This window comes from Astyanax mexicanus, chromosome 1 (genome assembly GCF_023375975.1).
Source record: "Astyanax mexicanus isolate ESR-SI-001 chromosome 1, AstMex3_surface, whole genome shotgun sequence".
NCBI classification, from domain to species: domain Eukaryota; kingdom Metazoa; phylum Chordata; class Actinopteri; order Characiformes; family Acestrorhamphidae; genus Astyanax; species Astyanax mexicanus.
The window spans coordinates 126,420,284-126,432,791 of NC_064408.1; the positions used below are offsets into that span (position 1 = coordinate 126,420,284).

At 36.5% G+C, this 12,508-nt stretch overlaps 2 protein-coding genes across 3 annotated transcripts; one reads left to right on the plus strand and one right to left on the minus strand.

The window, feature by feature from the left end:
* Positions 1-109: 109 nt before the first annotated feature.
* rpp25l (ribonuclease P/MRP 25 subunit-like) lies at positions 110-5,297 on the minus strand. Of its 2 annotated transcripts, XM_022663688.2 has the most exons (3): positions 5,210-5,261; positions 4,981-5,041; positions 111-2,234 (listed from the first exon to the last, which is right to left on the minus strand). In XM_022663688.2, exon 3 carries the CDS (start codon positions 2,199-2,201, stop codon positions 1,494-1,496), a length of 708 nt encoding a protein of 235 aa, XP_022519409.2. In that variant the 5' UTR covers positions 2,202-2,234; positions 4,981-5,041; positions 5,210-5,261; the 3' UTR covers positions 111-1,493. The 2 variants fall into 2 exon arrangements, with proteins under 2 accessions (XP_022519410.2, XP_022519409.2); XM_022663689.2 differs by lacking the exon at positions 4,981-5,041 and having other exon boundaries at positions 110-2,234; positions 5,210-5,297.
* Positions 5,298-9,105: 3,808 nt separating this feature from the next.
* Positions 9,106-10,786, plus strand: LOC103041931 (E3 ubiquitin-protein ligase TRIM39-like). The gene has a single exon (XM_007239800.3). It carries the CDS (start codon positions 9,106-9,108, stop codon positions 10,408-10,410), a length of 1,305 nt encoding a protein of 434 aa, XP_007239862.2. The 3' UTR covers positions 10,411-10,786.
* The last annotated feature ends 1,722 nt before the right edge of the window (positions 10,787-12,508 follow it).

A 12,508-nucleotide genomic window follows, 5' to 3' on the forward strand; every position in this document is an offset into this window, starting at 1 on the left:
ACGTTTTTGTAGACGTTACACACTGCTTTTTTTGCAGGGAGCCAAAAAGCACAACACATTTTCATGAGTGAAAGAAATGTTTTGTGGTTTATTTCAAACAAACATAGTCTTTTTTTTAAGACAAATCAAAACTTATATGCATGAAAATACAGATTTTATTTAATTTTCAAAGTTAAACAAAAAAGAATGATCTAATAACCTTTTCCAGTCCTGAAAATAAATGTTCCTGAATGGTCTTAAAGTGATTTTAATTGGTATTAAACAGAGATTTCTAACATTTTTAACCTATGCAAACTCTTTTAGGGGTTCTTATATATTTACAATATATATTCTCAATACCAGTCAAAAGTTTGGACACATCTTCTCTTTATTTCCTACATAGTAAATGAATAGTGAAGTGATCTATCAGATTATGAAGGAACACATAAGGAATCATGTAGTAACTTAAAAACAGTGTTAAACAAACCAAAATACTGAAGTTATCTTCTGCAACAGAGAAAATTCTTACTCTACCTTTCCTGGGGTGGTCCTCATGAGTGCCAGTTCCATCATTGCTCTCAAACACATCAAGAGACAAGAAATTCAAGTAATTAACTCTTGATGAGTTCAGCACAGCTGTTAACTGAAAGCCTGAATTCCAGGAGACTCTACCTCATAAAACTGACTGAGAAAACGCCAATAAAAAGAGGTGCTACTTTGTTGAATGTAAAATATGAAACATATTCTGATTTATTCATCACTAGTTTTAGTTTAATAAAAAAAGTAATAGTTCTATATGCTTTTCTTTATAGTTTGGATGATTTTAGTATTAATCTGCAATTCGGAACATTTTAAAATAATGAAAAAAACACTGAACTTAAGGTGTGTCCAAACTTAAGACTTTACAATTTCCAATGTTACGCTACTATAATATTATTTTATTGGTGGCTAAAATGCTTTTTTTCTCTTATTTAAAGTAAAGTCCAACCAAAATTCTTATTGTGACGGGCCTGAGCGTAACATTTTTTAGGACAGAGGTGTGCTGTTCAGTAAAGGTAAGTTTTTTTTCCATTTTACACCACAGTTCTACTTTAGGTGTTTCTCCTCAGGTGTGCGAGTTGGAGATAGGGCTGCAACTAATAATGATTTTGGTAGTTGACTAATCTGATGATTATTTTTCCGATAAATCGATTAGTCGGTTAGTCAGCGATTATTTCAGCCATGTTTTCCATCTCTAGAGATTTAGAAGGCATTTAAAGGTCTAGATATGGACACTTTAAGAGATACAGATTAAGTTGCGCTACTGTCTCCAGCACTTTGTGTAATGCGGTACTGTTAGAAATGAACGATTAGTCGACAATGAAATTTGTAGTCGACAAATTTTAATATTCGACATTGTCGATTATATCGACTAATCGTTGCAGCCCTAGTTGGAGAACACCTAAAAGAAGGCGAGTTCGAAACCTTTCAGAACTTCCAGGAAACTGAAAATTCAGCAAACACAGCGTCCGTCTTCATTCCTGTCCTCCTCCAGCTTGTCCTGGTGCTTTTCGTCCCTCTCTTGGACGTGTCGGCTGCTTTCTCGGGCCTTTTCCTCGACTGGTACCTCCTGCAGAACCTCCAGAACCTCCTCCCCATCCTCCTCCTCCTCCTCGTTTCCTCCTCTGCTGCTGCCTCTGGCCCTGCGTCTCCTCTCTAACAGCCTGAGCCCACAGCGAGTCGAAGCTCCCGGGCGCTTGGTACCCCGGCTGGCCAGAGTCCAGCGGGTCTCTGGAGAGCAGGACCCAGATCCCCGGCACGTTCCTGCTGACCGTCAGGCGCTCCAGCCCCGCCTCCGGCTCCAGCGGCTCCCAGGTCTCCTGGACGGTGCGGTACAGCAGGCGGTTGACCTGGTGCAGGCCGCGGACGCGCCGCTTCAAGATCTCCACGCAGGTGATGGCCTTGGCCACGCTCGGCCCCGCCCCCGAGAACACGATCTGCCTGCAGCCGGCCTCTCCGCCCGCGCTCAGGTTCTGGTTCGGGTTCTGGTTCTGCTCGGGTTCCTCCGCGGTTCCTGCGCTCTCCGCCGCCGCTTTCCCCTCCATCCGACTCAGAGCGAACCTCATCAGGTTCCGGATCTTACTGCCCTCCCGCACCCGCACCTGAGGGGTGTCGGCCGGGAGGCTGGTGAACGGGCACGGGCACGGCTGCTCCACCACACCCGCCTTCCTGTAGTTCTCCATACAGACAGGTGAAGAGATGGAGCTCAGCTGGAGCTGAAAACAAAAATATTACACATTATTTCAGGGTATTTTTGCAAGAACAATATTCTTGGTGATAAATACAGTGGTGTGAAGAAGTGTTCGCCCCCTTCCTGATTTCCTGATTTTTTGCATGTTTGTCACACTTAAATGTTTCGGAACATCAAACTAATTTAAATATTAGTCAAAGACAACACAGCTAAACACAAAATGCTATTTTTAAATTAAGGTGTCTGTAATTAAGGGAAAAAAAATGCAAACCTACATGTCTCTATGTGAAAAAGTAATTGCACCCTTGTTAAAACATACCGTCACTGTGGTTTCTGATACCTGAGTACACCTGAGTCTCTAGCCACACCCAGGCCTGATTATTACCACTCAATGCATTAATCAAGACATCATTTAAATAGAACCTGTCTGACAAAGTGAAAGATCTCCACCAAAAGATCCTTAAAAGCTGCACATCTTTCAGGAACATTTGAGAAAGAAGGTAATTGAGATCCATCAGTCTGGAAAGGGTTATAAAGACATTTCCAAAGCTTTGGGAATCCAACGAACCACAGTGAGAGCCATTGAACACAAATAGCGAAGACATGGAACAGTGGTGAACCTTCCCAGGAGTGGCCGGCCGCCCAAAAAAATTACTGCAAGAGCGCAGCGACGACTCATCCAAGAGGTCACAAAAGACCAAAAACAACATCCAAAGAACTGCAGGCCTCACTAAAGCCTCAGTTAAGGTCAGAGTTCATGCCTCCACCATCAAAAAGAGACTGGGCAAAAATGGCCGACATGGCTACAAAGTTCCATGTCGAAAGAAGAGATCCACTGCTGAGCAAAAAGAACTTTTCCAAAACACACCTTGATGATCCTCAAAACTTTTGGGGAAAACATTCTGTGGACCGATGAGACAAAAGTTGAACTCTTTGGAAGGTGAGTGTCCCTCAGTACATCTGGCGTAAAAGATAAAACACCATTCCAGAATAATAACATTATACCAACATTATTAAAACATGGTGGTGGTAGTGTGATGATGGTCTGGAGCTGGAAGACCTGCTGTGATAAATGGAACTATGAATTCTGCTAAATTCTACCAAAAGATCCTGAAGGAGAATGATGTCCCACCATCTGTTAATTACCTCAAGCTGAAACGAACTAAAGCTGAAGAAAAACTAAATGAAGACTTTGGAGTGGCCTAGTGAAAGTCCTGATCTAAATCTGATTGAGATGCTGTAGATTATTTTAAAAAAGTCAATTCATGCTGGAAAATCCTCTAATGTGTCTGAAATACAACAATTCTGTAAAGATGAGTGGAGCCAGAATTCCTCCACAGTTCTGTAAAAGACTCATTGTAAGTTTATACAAAAACGCTTGGTTGCAGTTGTTGCTGCTTAGGGCGGCCCGACCAGCTATTAGGTTTAGGGGGCAATCACTTTTTCACACAGGGTCATGTAGGTTTGGATGTTTTTCTCCCTTAATAATAAACACCTTCATTTAAAAACAGCATTTGGTTTGTGTATGTATATATATATATATATATATATATTTTTTTTTTTTTTAGGGGTGTGTCATATTGTATCATACACAATAACATTTTCAAGTATCGTGAACGATACTATATCCGATATTATATTGAAATATGGTGCCATATCACCCACCCCTAATTATCACATCAGGGTACTACTTTTTATTGTTTTTATAAAAAGTAAAAATTCACACTGTTCTCATTATTTCCCATTATATATCTATTAGATACAGATTATATCTGTCCAGTATCATTTATTCTACTTTAATCCTGGATATATGGAGATATTTGGAGTGCATTATTATTATTAGTATCATGACTGATCATTCTGGACATTGACTTCTGTTACAAATCTGATAAAATTATTGTATTTTACAGCTGTAAAAAAATTAAGAGAGCACTTTAGTTTCTGAATCAGTTTCTCTGATTTTGTTATTTATAGGTTTATGTTTGAATAAAATAAACATTGTTGTTTTATTCTATAAACTACAGACAACATTTCTACCAAATTACAAATAAAAATATTCTCATTTAGAGCATTTATTAGCAAAAAATAAAAAAGATGCAGAGCTTTCAGACCTCAAATCATTTTAAAGAAAACAAGTTAATATTTATAAAGTTTTAAGAGTTTAGAAATCAATATTTGGTGGAATAATCCTGGTTTTTAATCACAGTTTTTTTCATGCATGTTGGCATCATGTTCTCCTCCACCAGTCTTACACACTGCTTTTGGATAACTTTATGCTGCTTTACTCCTGGGGCAAAAATTCAAGCAGTTCAGTTTGGTGGTTTGATGGTTTGTGATCATCCATCTTCCTCTTGATTATATTCCAGAGCTTTTTAATTTGGTAAAATCAAAGAAACTCATCAATATATTAGTTTATTGATTCAAAGTTCCCAAGATTGTATGAAATAATAATAATTATAATGGAAAAAGACAAATAATTAACATAACAATGAAATGCAGCAAAACATATAGCAAAAGACTAAAGTGCAGAATATAAATAATAACACAAAATAGCAATTAAAGATTACGAGTAAATAACAGACCTTAATTCTTCTTAAGTAAAGCACAATTCTTTGTTTTTCTAATGTTTTTCCCCATTAAATTGTTATAGAATTGGCTAAAATAACTGGGGAAAACTGTGATGTGCTGTAAAACATTATTCTTATAAAACAGTATTCTAATATATATATGTAATATTTACAGTTTTTTACACAGTGTAAAATATACTGTACCTTTTATAGAAGCTCTAGTAGAGACCGCAGATACAGAGATATACTGCAGACTGCAGAGCTCCTACAGCACAACCAGAGTAATATTACTCCACCATACTCACACTATACTCCTAATCCACACACACACTGCTCTAACACCTCTCTACTGATCCACACACTCCTGTTCCCCTCACACACTCCGCTTTCTGGAGGTACAGGACCACAGCAGCTTTTCACCACTTAGCTTTACCTGTCAGTTAGCCTCCAGATCCACACAGCGGCCACGTGGTCTCGCCTTCAAACACAACTGCCGAAAAGCGTTCCAATCTGCTGCAAAGCGCCGCAAAGCCTTATGGGAAATGTAGTCCAACTCTACAAAGCGCTACTACGGCCACAGCTGTTTTTAACGTGAAATGGTAAAATAGCAGCATTTAAGGTGGAATGGTGAATTAGCAGCATTTAAGGTGTAACGGTAAAGTAGTAGCATTTAAGGTGGAATTGTAACTAAGCAGCATTTAAGGCGGAATGGTAAATTAGAAGCATTTAAGGTGGAATGGTAAAATAGCAGCATTTAGGTTGAAATGGTAAATTAGGAGCATTTAAGGTGGAATGGTAACTGAGAAGCAATTAACGTGGAATGAAAATTAGAAGCATTTATGGTGAAATGGTAAAACAGCAGCATTTAAGGTGTAATGGTAAATTAAAAGGTGTAGTGGTAAAATAACAACATTTGAGGTGGAATGCAAAATTACAAGCATTTAAGGTGGAATGGTAACTGAGCAACATTTAAGATAGAATGGTAAATTAGCAGCATTTAAGGTGGAATGTTAACTGAGCTGCATTTAAGGTGTAATGAAAATTAGAAGCATTTAAGGTGGAGATAAAACAGCAGCATTTAAGGTGTAATGGTAAATTAAAAGCATTTAAGGTGTACAGATCAAATAACAGAATTTAAACTGTAATGGTAAATTAGCAGCATTCAAGGTGGAATGGTAAATTAAAAGCATTTAAGGTGTACTGGTAAAATAACAGAATTTAAAGTGTAATGGTAAATTAAAAGCATTTAAGGTGGAATGGTAAATTAACAGAATTTAAAGTGTAATGGTAAATTAAAAGCATTTAAGCTGTAATGGTGAATTAGCAGCATATAAAATGGAATGGTAAATTAGCAGCATTTAAGGTGTAATGGTAAATTAACAGCATTTAAGGTGGAATGGTAACTGAGCAGCATTTAAGGTGGAATGGTAAATTAAAAGCATTTAAGGTGCAATGGTAAATTAAAAGCATTTAAGGTACAATGGTAAATTAGCAGCATTTAATGTGTATTGGTAAATTAACAGCATTTAAAATGTACCGGTAAAATAGCTGCATTTAAGGTGGAATGGTAAATTCAAACAATCTAGCATCTTCATGTGGGTGATTTACTGAAGGAAATAAAATGTTTTTAAAGGTTTTATAGATTTCAGCTTATGTTGTGCAGAAATTACAAAAACGTCCACATAAAACTACACCTGTATTCTTATTCGAATATTCTGTTCCACCTTGAAGGCTGAAAAGGGTCAGTTTAAACTGCCTGAAAATAACATTTTCAGCCTGAAGCCTGTGTGTCGATGCAGCAACATTTAAGGTGGAATTGCAAATTATTCAGTATTTAAAGTGGAAAGGTAAATTAGCAGTATCTTTATGTTGGTGATTTACTGGAGGAAATAAAATGTTTAAGAAAGATTTATAGATTTCAGATTATATTGTCTGGAAATTACAAACAGTCCACAAAACACTACACCTGGCTTCTAATATAACAGTTACAATTCCACCTTAAATGCTGCTAATTTACCACTCCACCTTAAATGCTGCTAATTTACCATTCCATCTTAAATGCTGCTGTTCACATACAGGCTTGATTCAGGCTGTAAATTTGTTGCTTTGGGTTCAGTTCTCTCATATTGGCCACTGGATATTCAACATGCCACCTCATGGCAAAGAACTCTCTGGGGATGTGAGAAATATAATAATATATTTTATAGTTGATATATTTATGTAAAGCTAATCTATTGCATAAGAGTGAAGTAAATATAGCTTATCTGTCTAACCTCACACACACACTGTTAGAGTGTATTCTGCCCTGACCCATGACCATATATGGTATAAAGAAGATATCACTTCCTCCTTCAAAAACCACTGTTGCAGAAATACAGTTACGCTAAGTCCACTTCTCCTCAGAGCTGCTTCAGTCTTACAGGCCTGAGAGGCATCAATGGTGTTGCAGGTAAGACTATACTAAACTTATATACCGCAATATATAACTTATATACTGCAGTATACAACTTACATACCGCAGTATACAACTTATATACCGCAGTATACAGCTTATTTACAGCAATATGCAACTTATATACAGCAATATACAACTTACATACCGCAGTATACAACTTATATACCGCAGTATAGAACTTATATACAGCAGAGTACAACTTCTATACCGCAATTTACAACTTATATACAGCAGTATGCAACTTATATACCAAAGTGTTCAACTTTTATACCAAAGTATACAACTTATATACCGCAGTATACAACTTAATTACTACAGTGTTCTACTTATATACCGCAGTATACAACTTACATACTGCAGTATACAACTTATATACTGCAATATACAACTTATATACCGCAGTATACAACTTATATACTGCAGTGTACAACTTATATACCGCAGTATACAACTTATATACCGCAGTATACAACTTATATACTGCAATATACAATTTATATACCGCAGTATACAACTTATATACTGCAGTATACAACTTATATACTGCAGTGTACAACTTATGTACTGCAGTATACAACTTATATACCGCAGTATACAACTTATATACTGCAGTATACAACTTATATACTGCAATATACAATTTATATACCGCAGTATACAACTTATATACTGCAATATACAACTTATATACTGCAGTATACAACTTATATACTGCAGTATACAACTTATATACTGCAGTATACAACATATATACTGCAATATACAACTTATATACTGCAGTATACAACTTATATACTGCAGTATACAACTTATATACTGCAGTATACAACTTATATACTGCAGTGTACAACTTATGTACTGCAGTATACAACTTATATACCGCAGTATACAACTTATATACTGCAGTATACAACTTATATACTGCAATATACAATTTATATACCGCAGTATACAACTTATATACTGCAATATACAACTTATATACTGCAGTATACAACTTATATACTGCAGTATACAACTTACATACCGCAGTATACAACTTATATACAGCAGAGTACAACTTCTATACCGCAATTTACAACTTATATACAGCAGTATGCAACTTATATACCAAAGTATTCAACTTTTATACCAAAGTATACAACTTATATACCGCAGTATACAACTTAATTACTGCAGTGTTCTACTTATATACCAAAGTATACAACTTATATACCGCAGTATACAACTTATATACCGAAGTTTACAACTTATATAGCGCAGTATACAACTTATATACTGCAGTATACCACTTATATACCGCAGTATACCACTTATATACCAAAGTGTTCAACTTTTATACCAAAGTATACAACTTATATACCGCAGTATACAACTTATATACCGAAGTCTACAACTTATATTATATATATATTATATTGACTGAAGATTCTTATTATGAAGTATTAGTTATTATGAAGTAAAAGTGGATTAGCCACAATTGAATGGCTGACTTGCAATACTAACTGTTATTCTGAGCTGGATTATTTAATGATACTTGATAGCAGATGGGATCTGGCTATAGCTCACGTCTCAAGTCTTTAGTTATTGATATCAAGTGAATGCTTGCTAAGAGCCAAACTCAGAGTAAACCTGTTAGTGTGTTAGCAACAATGCTAACTATTATTCTGAGCTGGATTAACCGCTGATTTTAGATAGGAGAATAATGCTAATAACCTAAATATTATTCTCTAGCAGATTTTAGGGCTAAATTATATCTTCTAGCTAAAGTTAGCTTGATGCTAACCTCTTTAGAAGTTAATTTCTCTTACAGCCATCAGCTAAATGTTCTATTCTCACCATTTTCCCACTGTTTTTCAGTGCAGATACAAGTCATGGGAGATGATAAGTGCATGCCAGCATGGACAGCGGTGTGTGCTAATCACAAGGAACCCTGGGAGTTTTTCTGCAAGGAACACCAGGAATGTCTCTGCAGATCCTGCTTAGAGGAGCACAAATCCCACCTGTACCTGCTTCTGGAAGACGCTAAAGCTGCTAGCATGGACATTCTGAAAGAGAACATCAGGACACTGGAAGATTCCCAGAAGCAAATACAGCTAAATGTCGTGTGGCTGCAGGATGCTAGATCCCAGGTTGCTAGCGATCGTGCTAAGCTGAGGGAACAGCTAGCGCAGCTGTTCGACGAGGTGCAGGAAACTCTGGCTCTTGAAAAGAAGGCATTTTTAGCTTCAGTTGATGATGAGAAAGAGAAGAGCCTCACACTTTTAGAGTCTCACCTCAGCGAGGTGCAGGAGAAGAAAGGAGAATTAGCACGGCTAATCACAAAGGCTAACGAACTGGTGGAAAAGGAGATTTCCGCTAAAGACTTTATGGACTGTTACAGTTGGGTGATGGGGAAGATGCTGAGGATTGATATAAATGTCCCACAATGCCATGCGGCGAGGCATGAGCTGGACAGGACTGTTATTGGCCAGCTTAAGCGAGACAGCCAGGCTGCCGTAAGAAACGTTAGCAAATCGATACGTGATAAACTACTAAGGATGCCTGTCCGGGTCACGGCACCAAAACCAGCCAGTTCTTTCACTTTGAAACCTCCTGTACCTCAAAGATCAGTCAAATCCACCACTTTTAAACCATCAACCTCACAAACATCTGATTTCCTGTTGGATCCAAACACCGCGCACTGCAACATTAGCATATCTGAAGACCGTTTATCTTGCCAGTGGGTGGCCCATCCCTTGACTTGTCCGCCTCACCCCGAGCGCTTCCGCCTGCACCCGCAGGTGCTGTGCAGTCAAGGCCTGTCCGCAGGAGAGCACACCTGGCAGGTAGAAGTGGGTGGAACCCGCCGGTGGGAGGTGGGGGTCACCTGTAAGAGTCGTGACCAGGCCTGGGTGGACTCCTGCATCAGCTGGGCTCTGCGATGGGACGGCCGCCAGCTTCAGGCTTTCGAGGGACACAAACGCTACTTCAACTCAAAACTAAGGACCATAAATCGAGCACCAACGCTTCTCCGGCTCCACCTGCACTTCAGCCAGAAAACTGAACTGAGCTTCTACACCTCTGAGGACGATCTCCTGCACACCTTCACCATTAAAACCTCAGGACCCGTCTTCCCAGGCTTCTATCTGGAAGAATCGTCCGTGAAAATCAAAAAGTTGGATTTTCAGAAGCATTAGCCATTTGGGTGCCCTAAGCACTAATGCTTTGTTGTGCCTTGAAACCTCCAAACCTGTTTGGTTTCCCATTACTTTACGATACTAGAGTAATATCTCTTGATACTTAAACCCTAAATACTATAGAAAGGGTTCTTCAAGATTTGTGGTTATAAGAATCCAAAATCTGGTTCATGCTAAAGCGAATAGACATTTTTCCTAGGTTTGACCTTGGATTACTCCAAATTGCTACAGAAAAATCACTTAATACTTTTATAATTAATAAAATAAAAATTGTTCTTCAAGGATTTAATAGTGACATTTGATAAAAGTTGGATTTGTTGGTTTTATAGGACTCCAAAATCTGGTTTATACATAACCGAATAAACATTTTTCCTAAGTTTGACCTCGGATTACTCCAAATTGCTAAAGTAAAATCACTTGATTCTTTAATATTTAATAAAATGGGAAGTGTTCTTTAAGAATTTAATGGTGACATTTAATAAAGGTTTCATTTGCTGATTTTATAGGACTCCAAAATCTGGTTTATTCATAGCGGAATAGACATTTTTCCAAAGTTTGACCTCAAATTACTCCAAACTGCTGCAGTAAAATCACTTACTACTTTTATGTTTAATAGAATGGAAAGTGTTTTTCAAGGATTTAATGGTGTCATTTGATAACAGGTTAATTTGTTTGTTTTATAAGACTCCAAAATCTGGTTTATGCAAAACCAAATAGACATTTTTTTCTAAGTTTGACCTCCGATTACTACAAAATGCTACAGTAATATTGCTTTAAACTTTTATCTTTAATAGAATGGAAAGGGTTCTTCAAGGATTTAATGGTGTCATTTGATAACAGTTGGATTTGTTGGTTTTATAGGACTCCAAAATCTGGTTTATACATAACCGAATGGACATTCTTCCTACGTTTGACCTCGGATTACTCCAAATTCCTACAGTAAAGTCACATAATTCTTTAAACTTTAATAAAATGGGAAGTGTTCTTTAAGGATTTAATCGTGATATTTGATAACAGTTTGATTTGTTGGTTTTGTGGGACTCTAAATCTGGTTTATTCTTAACCGAATAGACATTTTTCCTACGTTTGACCTCGGATTACTCCAAATTCCTACAGTAAAGTCACATAATTCTTTAAACTTTAATAAAATGGGAAGTGTTCTTTAAGGATTTAATCGTGATATTTGATAACAGTTTGATTTGTTGGTTTTGTGGGACTCTAAATCTGGTTTATTCTTAACCGAATAGACATTTTTCCTAAGTTTGACCTCTGATTACTCCAAATTGCTACAGTAATATGACTTAATACTTTTAACATTAATAGAATGGTAAGTGATATTGAAGGAAGTAATAGTAACATTTGATAACAGTTTGATTTATTCGTTTTGTGGGACTCCAAATGTTTATGTTGTTTTTTACTGACTTTTTTCTCTCCCACAACCCTAATCCTTAATCCTTGTGGGAGAGAAAAAAGTGAGTAAAAAAACCCATAAATGTGTTAGAAATGTTACAAATGAACTTCTGTTGCTTTTTAAATAGGAGGTCACTTCTTTACAGTAACTTCATTTTTACGTGAATTACATAAATTAGTTTTTTGCCATGTTCTTAAATGTTATTATAAGAGCAGCAGTTAGATTAAACTGTTATTCTACGTTTTTTTTTTTTTTTTTAGTTTGTTTGTTTTCTTTTATTTTTATTTTTTACGTTTTTTTTAAGTTTTCTTTATTTTTAAACCTATCATAGACAATTTTTTCAATGGTTCAATAGATATTTAGCTTTGTTTAATTTATTTATTTATTTATTTATTTTTGGCTTTGTATTTAGCTTTGTTTTATTTATTTATTTATTTTTGGCTTTGTATTTAGCTTTGCTTTATTTTTTTATTTATTTTTGGCTTTGTATTTAGCTTTGTTTTTTTTACGTTTTCTTAAGTTTTCTTTATTTTTAAACCTATCATAGACAAATTGTTCAATGGTTCAATATATATTTAGCTTTTTATAAAGAGGCAGAGATTTGTCGCTAGTCACTTTTTTACAAAAAAAAAGTCGCTAGAGGGTCTAAAAAGTCGCTAAATAGGTAAAATTGATGCCTAGATGCAT